Source organism: Mesocricetus auratus, unplaced genomic scaffold (assembly GCF_017639785.1).
Source record: "Mesocricetus auratus isolate SY011 unplaced genomic scaffold, BCM_Maur_2.0 Super-Scaffold_4256, whole genome shotgun sequence".
NCBI lineage: Eukaryota > Metazoa > Chordata > Mammalia > Rodentia > Cricetidae > Mesocricetus > Mesocricetus auratus.
In genome coordinates this window covers 80,930,433-80,948,465 of record NW_024429182.1, presented here as the reverse complement: position 1 = coordinate 80,948,465, position 18,033 = coordinate 80,930,433, and the positions used below count along the sequence as shown (strand labels likewise).

The 18,033-nt window shown below is 39.4% G+C and overlaps 1 protein-coding gene across 3 annotated transcripts in view; it reads right to left on the bottom strand.

Moving 5' to 3' along the window:
• Smg1 (SMG1 nonsense mediated mRNA decay associated PI3K related kinase) overlaps positions 1–18,033 on the bottom strand; it is a 96,311-nt gene that overhangs the window by 14,266 nt on the left and 64,012 nt on the right. For all 3 annotated transcript variants that reach the window (XM_040755838.1, XM_040755837.1, XM_040755839.1), the window contains 17 exons: positions 17,663–17,817; positions 15,305–15,527; positions 12,612–12,858; positions 11,990–12,219; positions 10,671–10,919; positions 9,736–9,874; positions 9,533–9,642; positions 9,214–9,432; positions 8,571–8,761; positions 7,579–7,751; positions 7,195–7,474; positions 5,754–6,026; positions 5,407–5,641; positions 4,257–4,483; positions 1,729–1,879; positions 1,462–1,651; positions 822–1,291 (listed from right to left, as the gene is read on the bottom strand). In XM_040755838.1, coding sequence (XP_040611772.1) covers positions 822–1,291; positions 1,462–1,651; positions 1,729–1,879; positions 4,257–4,483; positions 5,407–5,641; positions 5,754–6,026; positions 7,195–7,474; positions 7,579–7,751; positions 8,571–8,761; positions 9,214–9,432; positions 9,533–9,642; positions 9,736–9,874; positions 10,671–10,919; positions 11,990–12,219; positions 12,612–12,858; positions 15,305–15,527; positions 17,663–17,817 — 3,762 coding nt within the window. The remainder of the gene's footprint in view (positions 1–821; positions 1,292–1,461; positions 1,652–1,728; positions 1,880–4,256; positions 4,484–5,406; positions 5,642–5,753; positions 6,027–7,194; positions 7,475–7,578; positions 7,752–8,570; positions 8,762–9,213; positions 9,433–9,532; positions 9,643–9,735; positions 9,875–10,670; positions 10,920–11,989; positions 12,220–12,611; positions 12,859–15,304; positions 15,528–17,662; positions 17,818–18,033) is intronic.

The window sequence follows — 18,033 nt, the reverse complement described above, 5'->3', positions numbered from 1 at the left end:
AATAAAATCCAAAATGTGTGCTATTTTAAAGCATAAAAGATTTTCAGAACTCGTAAAGCATAACTCCCAATCTCACACCCACAATGTGTGACAGCAGGACTATTAATACACTACTAGTATGATTAGGGCTGAATATGCTTCTTTTCCTAACTTATGACGTAAGAAATTAGCTAGTGATGATTAAAACCTCTAACAGAAGGAAACATGGTTCCACTGACCAAAGTGAAACAAACAAAATGACCACTGGTTATGCCAAAACAGAGTCCAAAAACTAACATGTCTTTAACTTTTTTGATGCTACTGACAATGTTGGAGCATACATTTATCAAAGAATAAGAAAGTCATCCCTGAATCACACTGTGCATACCATCTTCATAGATAGTTGCCTAATCCTCAGAAGTCATCATCCATAACGGATACCATCCTCAATTTATAGGCAGGATGTCAGAACTAGCTTTGGTGCTAATATGATAAAAACAGACTTCTTCTATAAGCAGTTTCCAAAAGAAAGGCTTAGACCCAAAGCTATGCATTGTATTTTTAGGAGTGTTAAATGAAACCTATTTAAAGATAAATATAATCATAAATTCAATTAATACAGGACGCAGACCGCCATACATCATGAATAAATACAATCACTACAAATTATATTCATGACCAATACTCACAGTTAACTAACACATTAATTGCAAAGAAAATATAAAAACCCCAAAGGTGTTTTCTTTGGTTTGGCACAGTTGAGTCAACTTACATCTTTTTCTTTATATTGGCATACAGGAACTATGTGTAGGGAAAACCACACTAAACAGCAAACTGCTCACCTGGAACATGGCGATGTGCAGTTGCACCCGCTGCAGGCTTGTCTTACAGGAAGAAATGCTGGTTTCCAGCCTGCGGACCAGGTCATGCTTCTTCCACGCTGTGTCATAGGAGCTAGCTAACACAGTAGCCCTGTTCATTACTAACTGTGAGAACTTCCCTACCTGGATGTTGTGCTCTACAGCTTTCTTACACAAATCATCTACAGAAACTTTACTTTCAGCACCAAAATCCTTTGCCTCTACCTGGGCAATGATGTCTACACCCAGGGCACTGATAAAACTACACAGTGTGAGTCCAAGGGCTTGGTTTGGAAGTCCTATCAAGAGCTGCCTCACGAAGTCAGCTGTAAAGGCCTTGATAGGCTTGGCCATTTGGTCTTCACTAAAGCAAGAGTTTCTAAAGAGGGTTTTCACATTGACAATCTGTACAGGTCCGTTCACAGTATTCTGATCTTCAAGTGAACTTGATCCTTAAAAAAAAAAAATCAAGTTAAAATAGGTCCTGAACGATAAGATTTGATAAAACTTCTTATTTGAAGTACTGAGAATTCACGAGTGCACAATTAAAATAAGCCTATTCCATCATCATCCCTTCTAAAGAGTACTAAGAAGACAACCTAACCCAGTATGCTAACATTACCTGACAATGTTTTAGAAAAGGTACCACAGAGCCTGAAGAACTCCTTTATTGTCTGTAGTCTTTTTAAAAAGAAAATCTCTTCTAGCACCTGACGGTGATTGTCATCATCAAAAAAATTGACCTGAGTACTTCTGGCTTCCCGAATAATGTCGATCTTCCTCCAAGCTACAGGAATTTCCATCTTGTTTAACTATGGAAAAGGAAAAGAATGAATGCTCACTCTGTAAATGACTACCGTACCTTTCATAAAACAAAGTTAATGTTTACCTTTTCAACTAATAAGCCAAAAGCGGTTTCAACTTGGGCAAACATGCCATCAAATGCTACCAAAAGCATCTGGCCAGCTGACATTTTTGGTGTTTCATCAACTGAACCATTTCTTGGTTGGATTAATTCACCATATTGAGCGTGCAGCATTCTAGAGAAAAAGCAAAGGGTGTTAAAACTCTTGTTACCTGAAGGAGAATTTGTTTGGGGTAACACAAAAGCCTGTGAATCTCAGAGCTGCTGTGCAAAGACTACAGAAACATGCTAGCATTATAGGAACTGCTATGAGAAAACTATTTAGTGCCAATTCCATTATAAAACCAACAATTTCAACTCAGTTTTAATAATGAGTAATAACTTTTTGTGTGATCTAAATTTTATGCAAATGTGAATTATACCTTAAAAATTACTACATTAATTTATGACACTGTCAAGAATAACGTATTTCTAAAGTGTAGACCTATGAAACTGTCAGGTGCAGTGGCACTATAGCCATGTAACTGGATCCTACTTTAAACAGTAATGGAAGTACCTAACACTTGGAGTATACACAGTTATGAATTATGTGCATTTCAAAACTTTTTTTAAAATTCAAGTGATTTTGAGTATGTCAGATGATAACTTTTGTAAACAGCAAGGCATGCTATTGCATGCCTATGAACCCAGCAACAGGATCCTGGAAATACAGGCAATCAAGTGAGCTCCAGACTCAGTGGCTCTTGAAATTAAAAAAAAAAAAAAAAAAAAAAAAAGCAGAGCAATAGTCCAAGATATTTGACATCAACCTCTGGCCTCTACATGTACAGACATGGACACAAGTACCTGGATGGACGGATGGACACGACACAACACACACACACACACACACACCCGGGGGGGGTTCTAATTCAATTTTTTTGGTTTTTCGAGACATGGTTTCCAGACAGCTTTGGAGGCTGTCCTGGAACTAACTCTGTAGACCAAGCTGGTCTCGAACTCACAGAGATCCACCTGTCTCTGCCTCCCAAGTGCTGGGATTAAGGGCATGTGCCACCACCGCCAGCTCTAATTCAACTTTTTAACCATTGCTTGAAATGATGTTACTGCTGTAATGCGAATAGTTTAAAACACTTTTAGCTGGTGCCTGTTTACGCTATTAGTTATACACTTATGCAGCTACAGCTAAAAAGTTACAGAAAAAAAAACAAAAACAGGCTTTCTAAATGCAACAAAAGTAACAGGTGGGGGGGAAAAACAGCAGAGGATTTCTAAATGCAGCACTGATACAAAGGCACTGTTGCTCCCCTTTTGTTGAATGTCAAAAGAATGACAAAGTTTGTGAAAGATATGTCCATATTTCATGTTTCCTAAATATTTAAGGAAAATTGTTGGGAAAAAATACTACTTCAAAATAACTAAGGTAAGGCTGTTAAAATGGCTCAACGAATACAGGCAGTTACTTTCAGATTATACAAGCCTAATGATCTGAGTTCAATCCACAGGACCCTCATAAAGATGGAGACATACAACTCCACAAGGCAATTCTCTGTGCACAGTGGCATAAGTACCCTCCCCATACATAATGAAAATTAAACTAAATAAACAAACCAAAAAAAAAAAATGTAAACCAGAATAAGGAAACAAATCCTTCAATCCCTCCTTTCTACTTGCAATTTCCCATCTAAGGAAATCAGGTGGGCAGTATTTCTGCACCCCCCATTTTCTGCAGTGAATTCAATGTCAAAATGCCAAGAGATCCTGAGTCTCTAGACTAACAAGGGAGCATAGGGCTCATTCACAGTTACAATGTAAATCTGGAAAGCTATACAATGCTTCCATGTCTTAAAAAAAAAATCTCACACCGAAAGCTGGCAAGAGGGATCAGTGGGTAAAGGTACTTGCCATATATATAAGCCTGGCAACCTGAGTTAGATTCCCAGAACCCATGCAAAGGTGAACTGACTCTATAAATTTGCTCTCTGACTCTCGCATGTGCCATGAGCTCTCCACCCCCACTAATATCACCACACGAAGAAACGATAAAAAATAATCCAATACACACACTTAACTTTATGCACATATATGTAACCATAATAACAAAAGGGACGTTACGTGCACAACAAAGAGCTGTGTGAAGTTTACTAAAGGACAGAGACACTAAAATGAGTATGTATGTTACTAACGAGTGAAAGACAAGCATGTTCCATGACTTTCCCACTGCCCATTTCATGACACTGACATTTTACTACAAGCATGCAAGTAAGGACAGGCAAGAGATGAGCTTGCACAGGACTGCAGACAATCTAATAAATCTTTAATTATTATAAAGTAATAAACTTGGATGTATCAGTAATCAGATTTGCCCTAAAAATTAAAAGTACATTTAATTAGGTTAGAGCTCAGAATCTCATTACCTGACTACCTCCTATACACCTCTCTTTTTATATGACCATATGACTCAAACTGGCCATGTTCTTGCTTTAGTCACCAAAGCCCTGGTATTTCAGGCATGTGTCACCACTGACCTGCCAGTTGGCTAGCACACTTACCTGGCCACATCGATATAATGAGCATGAGTTTCTTCTTCAAGTCCCATCGCTGTGTTTCGTAAGTAGGCTTGAAGAGACTCAACTAGAGTCTGTAGAGGAACTCCGTCAGTCGTCTGCTCAATGAGACTGTCTAGCTCATGGAGCATACTTTCTAATGTGCACTCCCCCTTCATTAAACATCTAAGTGCCTCTGGGAATATGATTTGTCGGAAATTCGAATTTAACTCCTATAAAGAGGGGATATACATTTTAATGATTCTCCTAACCTTAGGTAAATTATACATTTAATAATGCAATCCCAGAAATTAAAGCCAACTCATACAGGGCATTGTGGCACACACCTGTAATCTTAGCACTCAGGAAGCAGAGTCAGAGGGATTGCTGCAAGTTTGAGGGTTGTCATAAATTTGAGATAGACTACATAGCAAGTTTAAACTAACCAGGGCTACAAAGAGAGACCCTGCCTCCAAAAAGCCCAAAATTAAAAACAAACAAACAAAAAATTGTTAGGCTGGGTATGGTGGTACACACCTTTAATCCTAGCCCTTGGGACTAGGAAACAGAGGCAGGAGTTCTAGACCAGCATGGGCTACATGGTGAGGTCTAGGCCTGCCAGAGTTGCATGCGACCCTGTCTCACAAAAAAAAAACAAAACAACAACAAAAAAAACTATTTATATAAAACAACACCCTGATTCTTATTTTAAATGGGTGCTTAAGCAACACTGAACCCTTCAATTAACCACAAACCGCCCCTATGCCCTGCTTTGTGTGCACACATGTAGCCATAGCAACATTTTAAATAACTGCTTAAGCAACATTCAATCAAATTGCTCTTCTGGATTAAGAGACTTAAGCACATAATGTTTACTATCTAACCTCAACTTAGAAACTCAGGGCCTTGTCTTTCCCTATGATCTGTTTTGCTGCTGGGTTGTTTGTTGAAGTTGTTATTTTAAGACCTAGTCTCAAAGTTAAGGACGACCTTAACTTTCTGATCTTCCTGCCTCTACTTCCTGAATACTGACTGGGATTACAGGCATGTGCCACCACTCTAAATTATATGGTTCTACAAATGAAAACCAGCATTTCACAAATGTTAAGTAAGCACTCTACCAACTGAACTATGTTCCCAACTCAAAAGTGTTCACCTGCAGGGATGTATATACTCCATTGGCTAAATGAACAGCCTCAGATGCTTCCACTGGGTTAGGAATATCCAAGTCCTGTGGTACCAGGTGGCACTGCTTCAATAACTGTACCAAGCAGGTGACATTTCCACTCATACTACACAGCTCCTCCAGGAACCAGGCTCCATCCCGGGATGTCAGATCAACCAGCTGCTCCCCAGCACTTGAGGCTGCACCTTCCATCATAAGATTGCGCCTATGTGAGCAATGAAAACAGATCTGATTGTTATAGAATACAGAAGAGCTAAAATCTGAAAGAAAGTGACAACACAGGCCAAAACTAACATAAATGAAGCATGCTAGCTCACCTTGTAAGAGTACAAAGGGCAGAAATAATGACACTTGCTAGACTCAGAGATCCTTCTTCTCCATTCTCATGAAGGAAAACTTTAATGCAACGCTCAATTTCTTTCAACTGATCTTCACAAACTGGCACGGTGACAGCTTCTTGTTTCAAGCGTTCCACTTGTCTTATCAGTCTGCTGTTTATGTCTGCTGCATACCGCTGAAGGGTCATTTCAGTGGCAGTGATAAACTGACACACTGTTGGAGGAGGCTGAGGAGCATACTGTATTTCATATCTATAAAAATGAAGCAGGTATGTGCTTAATTAATATTCTCCTACTTGGAAATAACATTCACACAGCAAAATAAATGAGAAAATTGCATTCTATCCTCAAAAATTAGAAATTATTAATTGCATTTCAGATAAACTCTCAAGAACATAAGCTATTTTTATAAGATGGTTTAGTGATACAATCTATGACATTCAACTTCCTTACACAATCCTACCATGCTAATACTTGTATATACTAATTGTCTTGCAAAAGAAACCCTGAGTGAGCTCACATTAATACCCTCTTTTTTTTTTTTTTTTTCGAGACAGGGTTTCTCTGTGGTTTTGGAGGCTGTCCTGGAACTCGCTTGGTAGTCCAGGCTGGTCTCGAACTCACAGAGATCCGCCTGCCTCTGCCTCCCGAGTGCTGGGATTAAAGGCGTGCGCCACCAACGCCCGGCATTAATACCCTCTTTATCTCTCTGTGTACTGTAGGAATGGAATCCAAAGTCTTGCGCTTGCTGTATTTATAAACTGAATCACATTCAAGCCCTTAGTAGTTTGAGTCAGTCTGCCCTTATGGACCAAGCTGGCCTCAGACTTGCAATAAGCATCCTCTTAAACAAAATACCTGGGGGTGATAGCATGAACCTGTAATCTCAGCTACTTGGAAGGCTGACATAGGACAAACTGTCTCAAAGAAAGGGGCTTTAAAAAGCAAAAACAAAAGGAACATCACTCAGATTTACTAACCTTTTTTTTTTTTTTTTAAGAAAAAAATGCAACTGTGCTGGTTGGTTTTTATCAACTTGATATAAACCTAGACGTATTTGGGAAGAGCAAACCTCCATTGAGAAAATGCCCCTACTATACTGCCTGTAAGCAAGTCTGTAAAGCATTTTCTTGCTAAATGATTAATGATTAATGTGGCAGGTGGATGACTTTTAAAGAAAGCAGGCTGAGCAAGAAAAGCAGTAAACAATCTTCCTCCATAGTCTCTGTATCTTCTGCCTCCAGGTTTTCTGCCTTCAATTCCTACCCTCACTTTGCTTCATGCTGGTCTTTAAGCTTCCCCAAGCTGCTTTTGGTTATAGTCTTTATCATAGCAAGAGAAAGAAGCCCTAACTAAGACTGCAACTTACAACATAACCCTGTTTCCCTCAGTGTGAAACGAAAAGAATGAGATGCCTTACTTCCTATAGAGTTCTTGGCAACGTTCTACTGTGGTGTTGCAGATGAGCTCTTCCATCCAGGCCTTCCACTGTTCAATTCGATGTTTCTGAAATATGGCTTTTGGATACTGCAGAGCGACGGTTGCATAGTGATGCAACTGTTCCAGGCAGCCCCGGAGCACAGAACGCCTCTGCTGCAGAAGAGCACCAACTTCCCCCTCCAGCTGCTCACACTGGCTGATGAGGTGGGCCTGGCCAGCATTCTGTAGAAAGGCTGTTGCTGGTACATAGCTTGGGGGACCTTGTAGTAAGATAGTCAGGAAGAAACCACTTTAAAAGTCAGTAGTCACTGATTAGAATCCCATCCTCTCAACATACAATGACAGAACCCATGTGCTCACATACCAAGATCCATTTGTGTGCTTATCTCCTGAAGTAAACTTGCAAGCTGGGTTGCTTCTAAATTATTGAATGCAGCTTGATAATGTGTTATCCATTGTTCAAACTCATTCAGCTTCACCTGGATTGCTTCCTGAACAGCTCTTTGCTGAGTCTGTAGTTGAGTATGCTCAGAATATCTAATCAGGAAACAAAAGCCAAAGATAATTTGCAGCTCTTTCTTTTATCTAGTAAAGGCTGGACTTTTTGAAAACTCAGTCTAGTTAATGGGGGAGAGAGAGGGGGTTTCTTGAGACATGTTTTCTCTGTGTAGCCCTGACTGTCCCGAGACTCACTATGTAAACCAGGCTACCCTTCAACTCGGAGATCCTCCTGTCTCTGCCTCTTGAGTGCATGCACCACCACCACCTGGCTAGCACCTTTGAAATCTCAAGGGGCCTTATTCAAATGTCCCCTGCCTCTTCTGCTTTGCTCCAAGCCTGCCATTTCCTCAACTACGCTCACAACACATTTTAAATAGACTCCAACACACATGCCAAAAGTTTGAGATTACTTAAAGGAAAATTGCCGGATCTTTGTAGTCTGAGAGCTTCTGGCGATGCTAGGCACTTGCACATTCAACTACTGAGGGTACCTGCTGAGGTTCATTCACTTGGATCACTCTAGTTTGTATGCTTTTTAAGGACTTATATACTTACTACTTTCACATGTGTGTCTGCATGAAGTTTATGTTCAAAAGCCCTTGGACGTAAGGAGAGGACTGAATCACCTAGAACTGGACTTATGTGAGACACCATGGAGGTGTTGGGAACTGAACCCAGGTCCTCAGTAAGATCAGCAGTGCTCTTAACTGCTGAATCATTGCTCTAGTTCCTGTATGCTTTTGTTAAGCTCAAAAAAATCAGATGAAATAACTGCCACTACACAAATATTTACACAAATACAAAAATTCTCCATTAGCAGCATATATTGAGAAGTACAAATCAATTATTTTAAACCTGTGTTGCAGAGTACGAGATGGATGGTCCACTCCTTCAGCTCCTTCTAGAAATTCTATTTCCTCCAGCAGTTTGCCCTGCAGTTTTTCAACATCTGTCAGCTGCTCCTGCAGGCTCAGGTATTCATCTAAGCTGCTGTCCAGCTTGGGAAGCACAACCAGCATCTCATCCCGATTCTTAAACCAGTTCACCTGGAAAGAGGGTTGTGATCAGGAAAAAATGAAGAACTGTCAGAGGCTCCACTGTGTCACCTGTTAGATGAACTGTGAAGGTTGCTATACCTGGCTGTTTGTTTTACCTAATAATATCCCAACTAGGAACTGAGTTTGTGCCAATGCCCCCATTTTACAAAGATAATTGATACATTCACATTTACCTAATTGTAAGTGGACAGATTCACAGGCCACAGAAAATAAGCCTGAGATCTGTGACTACTGAAAGGGAAGGAAAGCTATTCAATTATTCAATTAGGAACAAAGTGTTTGTTGCTGAAACATATTACCCTAACTCTAAGGAATGTAAGTGTGCCTATGTGAGAGGATAGCCTAACAGAGATGACACAGAATCCTCATCCTCAGAGAAGCCCTAACGTACATTTGCTCTGTTAAAAAGCTGACAGTGATATTACATCCCTGGGCTTCACCTTAATCTCAGCGACTCTGGAAGAAAAGAGGCTGCGGGTAATCTCACGTTCCATCTCTCGCTTGCTCTGCTTGCTCTCAGCCTGCTGGCCACCTCCACCATAGACAGCACCTGCAAACCCGGCCTCACCGCCAGCTGTCCAATCCACCAGGGGGTCATACACAAAAGCCTCCAAGAGTGTCAGCAGAGTCTCTCGACCTCGCCGCATGATATGGAGAACCTATTTTTAGAAATATTTTCAGTAAGCTCAACATAAATTTCAACATGAAAATGTTGCTCATTAAACAGTTATACTACAAAGCAAAAGAGAAAAGGCATACCTGCTCACAGGAAAGCCTAAAAACACCTTCTACTCCAGTTACACCCAGTGCTGTTTCAATGTTTTGTGTCATTCGGAAAGGCACTTTCTCAGGAACTCTAAGGCTTTTACCTTGAAAAGATAAGTCATTATATTTTTGCCCTTAACATCCAAAAAAAAAAAAATCTGACCTTCAAATAAATACAAATGCTTATTTTATCTTACCTTTTTCAAAGCAAACATTATAATCTATGTGAACTACTTCTCCAGTTGTCATATCTATGAGGACATTATCCAGATGTCTGTCTCCAAGGCCAATTATATAGCCAACCATAGACATGACAGCAGTAGATCTTGCATAGGACTAAAGAGAAGGGAGCAGGTAAATATCATGAGCCAATCTTCCTGCAACAGTGACTAGATAATCTAAAATCAACATAACTCCATAATCTTACAGCCTGCTTCTACACTAAACCAATGACCACAAAGTACTCCTCAAGACTGCTGCACATGGTTGCCCAGGTTCTATACTATGAGAAGCATGCTTGGGAGGGAAGCTGTTGTTTTTAAAGATTTAGTTCAATTTGCAATTATGTCTATGTGTGTGGGTGTGCATATTAGTGCAGACCAGAGAACGCCATACAAGAGCATCAAAACCCTCAGAGTCAGAATAACAGGCAGTTGTGAACACCTTGACATGGGTGATGGGTCCCCTGAAAGAGCAATATATAATCCTAGCCACTATGCCCCATCACCAGCCCCAGGAATGCTGTGGGGGTTTTTTGTTTTCCCAAGACAAGGTCTCACTATATAGCCATGGTTGGCCTGGAACTCTCTATGCAGACCAGTCTGACCATGAACATACAGATTATGGGCCTGCCTCTGTCTCTTGAGTACTGGAGTCTACGCCCATGTCAAGCCCCATTTCAAGTAAAGAATTTTTGCTTTTTCAATATTCACCTTTTAATTTCATCCATCATCCCTTCCACCCTTCCCTCACAGTCATAGCCACACTTTTATAACTCTCAAGTAATACTCAAGTACAGGACTTGACTATAAAGTCTGGAAGAAACAGAAAAGACCAGAAAGACTGACAAAGAGGATCAATCAGATCAAAGCCAGAGTAACAATGGTAACGCCTAACCCCAAGTGCCATGTACCTGTGTGACTCTCCACCACTCATCAGGAGTAGTGCAAGATGACCAGAGCTCTTTGGCCAGAAGGTTTGGGGGTGTGGCCTCCATTAACTCCTCCAACACTGCCTTCATCACATGCAGGGGCCAATCTCTCCTTGACACATCCAGGCTAAGGCCAACTATTTTCAAAGCAGGGCCAATTTTACTATAGTAAAGTTCACTAGGACGAGGTACAATGCTGGGATTCTGAGGAGTTTGGTAGGAATCTTGTGCCTTAAAAATGTTTTTTAAAGAAAAGATTAATTTTACTTGAGGAAAGACAAAAATTATAAAGCATTTTTAAAAAGTTAGACTTAAAATTCAATCTATACTTTTTATAACACAATTCATTTTAAAGGCATAATCCATCCATGCATATTTTCAGTCTTCACCAATGACTTACTCAATATGAAATAAACAGTTATTAAGAAACATGTCCCAATATGAAATAAACATAGTTATTAAGAAACATGTTCCAAAGTTCAGACAGCCCCTCTAGTTCCTATCTTTGGCTTACTCTTCAATAACTGTATTACAGATCTGTGCTTATTTTTAAAACTTGATTTCCCAGGCTAAAGGAACAGGTGGAGTTAGCATTCCTGGGACCATAGAATTAGAGGAAACACAAAAATAAATAAATAAAAATGAAGAAAAGCAGGCATGACTCCTTCCTGCTCCAACAGCTCTTAATAGCTGCTTGAACAGTGTTCTTCACCCCCCCCCCCCCGCAATACAGGGTTTCTCTGTATTGCTTTGGAAGCTGTCCTGGAACTTGCTCTGTAGACCAGGTTGGCCTCAAACTCACAGAGATCCACCTGCCTCTGCCTCCCCCTCCCAAGTGCTGGGATTAAAGGTGTGCGCCACCAGCGTCCGGCTTTGAACAGTGTTCTTGATTAACGGGGACCCCACTCAGTTCTGCTGCTTGGCATATAAACTACTCAGGTACTTGTCTAAGAAATTAAAACTCTTTGTCTGAATCAAACGATAAAATTCACAGGTACAAAATAGGACATTAGTGACCAAATAAGTCCATGTTAAAACTTTTTTATTTAAATACTGAAAATAATCTGGGTTTCAAAGCTAATTATTTACAAGTTTAAGTTAGAAGCTTATAAGAGAATAAAATATGAAACATTAAATTTCTGAGCAACTAGCAACTACACGCCTTAAAACTTTACTGTTCACTAGGTGCCCCACCACTACTTGCAAACACACTTGACTTCACATAGTCACCAAGAATGCTGATACACACTTGTTCATATATAGTCCAGTAAGAATACAGGTGCACTTGAATTTTACCCAACCTTTTGTGCTTGTAAGGCAGCTTCCCGCTGTTGCCATCGTTTGTAAAGACCAAACAATGGTGTGGCTCCATCCACCCACTGGATCAGCCCTGATCTCGTTCCCAGTGGTGTTACAGAATAGTGCCGTGCATGGAAGCGGGGTGTTTCCTGTCGATTAATTGTAGCAAACATGGTGTTTACTATAGATAAAAACTGCATGATTCTCTCATCCAGGTGTAAATCCTCTAGTCCTATGAAAACAAAATCAAAATTAGCAGAATGAGTAACAAATGGGTCTGAAGTACACGACTTCCTGCATTTTTAGTTAGGAATAAATACAGTAAGGCAGACCTAAGAACATCAACAAATTCTACTGAGTGGTATTAGCACTAGTTATTGACAATGATTTGTACTCAAGTTGGTTTGCTTATATAAGTTTATAAACAAGGTGCAGAGGGTGAAATACATGCAGCTAACCACTGTCATTCAAAATCACACAGGACATAGGAAATACAGAATTTCAGCTACAACAGGCTTATCCTAATGTGCAGGCAAACTCACATAGACACATACAAGCCACATACATACACATGCAATTAACAATCACGTTTGTCTTAAAAACATGAGTTAGTTCTAACTTTACCTTTGAAAAGGTAAGGATAGCTCTTCCCATCTGAACCGAGAAAGAGGAGCTTCTTGGGCTTGGTTTTAGTTGGTAAGATGGTGATGGTTCCACCCACACTGTGAATCGTTACAGTATCTCTGGCTGAGACTTCACCAGGAAGTGCAATTTCAGTGTTAGTCATGGCAGCCAACCAAGGACTGATCTCATCAAGACGCAAGATGTAGCTTGCACGTTTCTGTGCTCTCTGCTGCAAACTCAGCATTATCTATATTCATAAGGTAGAAAAACAAGTCTGCATTCTGGTAGAACATATTGCATTTCACATAAAGTTAAACCCAAACACACCATAAATACCCGATGTTCTAGTCCCTATGTTTAATTTGATGCTAGGGATGTGGGCCACCCTTGAAACAAGTAGTATTGTGCTAATTATGTTGTATATGGTTACTACTTTTCTGCCAAGTAAAGCAAGAGAATCAGAGGAGATGGGAAAAATTCCCACAGAGGATCACTATGTTGCTGTTGAGTTGCGCCTCAGCAAGTCCAGAACAAATCAATCAGTCCTTGCCATAGTATAAAGCCTTGGGATACCACCTGCAAAATTACTGACGTGAAGTTAAAAGAAAAAATATAGCTCAATCATGAAGCCAGTTTCTAAGATGCTGTGCAAAACTAAACAAAACACACAATAGACATTTTAACAGAAGTAACAGTTTAGAACTTTGACCCCTTGAAATATGCAAAAACTCAGACGCAACATTGCTAATAACCACAGGGAGCAAGGAATGTATCATGCACAGTTCTATTCCCCATGGAACAAAGTATCAAGCATAGCTCTACAAGGGTTTGGAGCTAATGTATATCTGGATCAACAAATTATATTAATATATAAACTTTAACAGTAATGTCCAATAAGTTTTGTTTATAAAATTAAAGAAATTGGAAAATCTCCCATTATCAAGTCACAACAACAGATAAACTGGACATAAACAGAACCACTGTTCAGCCAAACACGGAGTGTGGATGGAAATTATGGAGATTCAGCAATGTAGAGTGCTCACCTAGCATACAGGGTTTGACAGCCAAGGCCACAAAAACCAAATTATCATCTCAAAAAAAATTTTTTGTCAGTGATTTATTTCATACATATCAACTTTAAAGGTACTGCATCATCTGAGGGTTTTTTAAATTTTTATTCAACAACAACAAAAAAATCAGTCTTGAACCACAGAAATCTGGTGAAACACCGTAGTTTGTATTAACTGTCTTGTCTAGTACTTTAGGACACTTCCTCAAGAGTTAGAAGTTTTCCTTTCTCTTTTTGGTTTTTCAGACAGGCTCTCTCTATGTAGTGCTGGCTGTCCTGGAACTGGAGCTCACTGTGTGGAGCAGGTTGGCCTCACTCAAGATCCTGCCTGCCTCTGCCTCCCAAATGCTGGGATTAAGGAGAATACCACCGCTCCTAGTGAGTTAGCAGTTTTCATTTACTGAAGCTGTATGTACCTTTGTTCCTAGTCTGTTTAGATTTGTGTCTTTTGTTGTTCACGTTAGTAAAGCTCAACAAAGAAACCAGTTAAACAGTAAGTGTCAGAAAAGTTAAGAACAAGGAAAAGCAAGAAAAAGTATGACACAAAGAAGTCTCATGACTGATGGTACCACTGCTATGAAAGGGAAAGATCAGAGAAAAAACAGAATCAAGGAGAGCAAGAAAAAGATGCCCAAATATCTGAATCTACAAATCATTCCAAACAACAAATTACATTGCTATACTGATTACAAAAGAAATCAAATAAGTATTAAATCCATTTTAATCACTCAGGGTGTTGACTTCAAAGTTCCAATGATTTTAGAATTATCAGCATTAATCTAATAGTAATCCACTAATTGAAAAAATCTGAGCATTACTCCAAAAGCTTTGAGTTTGTAGCATTTCAGATTAGAGATGCTGGACTGAAAATATTAGGAATGCCTACTTCTTCCCTTAAAAACTACAGTCAAGAAAGATCAATCTCCTAATCTCCAATAAGAATACAAAACAGGGCTGGAGAGATGGCTCAGAGGTTAAGAGCATTGACTGCTCTTCCAAAGGTCCTGAGTTCAATTCCCAGCAACCACATGGTGGCTCACAACCATCTATTATGAGATCTGGTGCCCTCTTCTGACCTGCAGCAGACATACAGGCAGACAGGATACTGTATGCATAATAAATCAATCTTTAAAAAAATGCAAAACAACAGGTAGATTTACAGTATATATCTGGTACATACAGACATAGATAGTATTTGCCAGCTTCCCTTGCCTTCCAGTCTCCAAATTCTTAAAATTAAAAAAAATGCAAAACAACAGGTAGATTTACAGTATATATCTGGTACATACAGACATAGATAGTATTTGCCAGCTTCCCTTGCCTTCCAGTCTCCAAATTCTTAAAATTAAAAAAAATGCAAAACAACAGGTAGATTTACAGTATATATCTGGTACATACAGACATAGATAGTATTTGCCAGCTTCCCTTGCCTTCCAGTCTCCAAATTCTTAAAATGAGTAAAAAACATTTTCTCCACTGTCCTTATCAGCAAATAATCACAAGATACCTTTATGAAGCTTATTATAAAGCCTTTCCTCATATTCCACAGTGAGTGCAACTATTTTAAGTTTGTGTCTCAGAGGAAACTTTCCATGCTAATAGCACTTTTACAACTGCTCTGTACCTCTTTAAATGGAATCCAGCTGCTTCCAGGTTTGGCAGGATTTGATGGGGTCTTTAGTTTTTCTAGGGCATTGTCAATGGCATCACCATAGTTATCCTGAAACCACTTTTCATGAGGTGTTTCTGCTGGTGCAGCAGTGATGCTCCGAACATGCTCCAAAGCAAACACAATAGGCTTCATCAACGCTGTGTGCTTCTCTCGCATGATGGCAATTTTCTCTTCTCTAACCAAAGACATTTTCATTCGAAAACTTTATTATTAAAGTTTTATATAAACAGGAGACAATTTAAATGTATCAAGTGTTGAGTAAATAATATCCAACAACAGGAAAATAGCTTATGTAACAATGTAAAGAAAATTCAATAAATAAGAAGTGGCTTTGCTTTTCAATTGTGTTGGGGAATGGGATCCGGACCCTATTCGTAAACAAAAACAACACAAAATGGATCAGATACCCAGATGCAGAAGTGAAGACTACCAAACTTCTGATAGAAAACATAAGGGAAAGGGCTCCTTACACTAGATTTAATTGAATAAAGCACCATATAGACTAAACTGACAATTCAAACTGATGACAAAAGTTTGCAAATTATCTACCAATTCCCAGAATGTTTTTCTAAAAAAAAAAAAATCCTACATCTCAACCACAAAACTTAAATTCAACATTCTGCAAAGATATACACTCATCAATTAAACACAAAAAGAAGCTACACATTATTAGTTGTTAAGGAAAACACAAATTAAACTATGCAATGAGGTACAACTTAGTATCCATGAGAATTATGAACAAAACTCCCGGGAAACTGCCAAGTGTAAGCTAAGTAAATGGCTCAGTAGGTAAAAATCTGCCACATAAGCAGTGCGGAGCTGAATTAAAATCCTCAGAAGTTACTATGGACACCCTCATGGAGGGCCTCACCCTCCCTGGGGAAATGAGACATTGGAGGGGTTGGTGGGAGGGCACGGGAGGAGGGGAGGGAAATGGAGAGGGACCTGGAATTGCCATGAGAAGCAACCTTGTTTCTACTTTAAATTTAAAAATAAAAAAATTAAATAAATAAATAAAAACAAAACAAAAATCCTCAGAAGTCATGTAAAAGACAGAGAAGTGATAAAAGTGTTGTAATCACAACACATGACAGAAAGATGCAAGGCAGAGAAAGGAGAGTCTCCAGAAGTTATGGGTTAAGTAGCCTCATGCACATAGCAAAAGGAAATTTAAAAAGACAAAACAAAAAAGTAGAGATTATGCCTTACATACAGGTGCAAAAAGAGGCCCAACACCTAAGGTAGTCCCCTCTGACCTCTACAGAAAGGCCATGGCATGCATGCACACACACCATGCATCATATATACATACACACATACAATTAAATGTTGACAAGGAAAGGTGAAAACCAGAATCCTCATGCAATGAAAGTTGGAACATAAAATGGTATGATCATTGTGGGAAAAACTCCTAGATTTAACAAGATAATCACATTGGCCAGCAAATATACCTTATCTCAAACAAAATAATCCAAAGCAAGGATTCAGTAAGGTATTACACACCAATGTTCAGAGCAGCTTTGTTCACATAGCTAAAAACAAGTTTCTACTAACAGATGAATCAAACAGTAAAACCTGGTTCAGGAGGGCTAACACAATGGCTCAACCAGTTAAAGGGCATTTGCTGCTAAACTTGAAAACCCAAAATTTTATCTCCAAGACCCATTTGGAATATAAATGGTAAGTGTTCTAATCCATACAGTGCAGTATTACTCACTAATCATGCTGTAGTAAAGTAAACCTTGAAAACATAATGCTAAATCAAAGTTACAAAAGGCAATACTCTGATTCCACCCATGAGACACCTACAGCAGAATAGTTCATAAAGCAAGAAATAAGAACTGGAGGTAAACACGGGTGAAACTGGAACAAATATAACCTATCTGGGATTGGGGATGATTCTAGCAGAGGGTAGTGGTGATGAAGGCACAGTACTTACTTTGAGAGTATACTTTAATGTCACTCAGTTGTACAACTAAATTCATAGTGAAGACTATGAATTTTGTTGTGCTGATTAACACAGTATAAAGAAAAAAGTAGAGAGAGCAATGGAAAGATGGCTTAACAGTTAAGAGCACTGGCTGCTCTTACAGAGAATCCAGACTCAGTTCCCAGCACCCAGATAGCAGCTCACAACCATCCTTAACTCTAGTTTCAGGGGATCCAATGCTCTCTCCAGACTTGAGTGAACACCAGGACACACACGGCATACAAACATACCCACAGGTAAACATTCACATACATAGAATGAGTGACTTTAGAAGACAAAGGCAGTAGCCCCATCCTCCCAGTGAAGGAGTGAAGACATACTTGCGCAAGGTGTTGTTGTTCTGGACTCTCTTCACCTCATCCTCCAGCTGCTGAATTCGTCTCAGAACATACATATGCTGCTGTAACAAAACTCCCAGCCAGAGTTCATCCCAGAGCACAGTGACCCTACGTAGCTCTGCCACAAGCATTTGGACCTGCAGACACAACACATCAACATGCTCACATAGCAGCATCAAATCAGATATGGGTAATGCTCATTTCACAGAAAATTCATCATAGTCTATCAGTATACATTCATGAGACTGATTCTGATTATTCTTAAAGCTTTGGTTCTCTGACATGATTCTCCTGAGATATTAGATTTAGGATTGGGGGGGGGGAGAGGTTATAATTAATACTACTTTAAAACA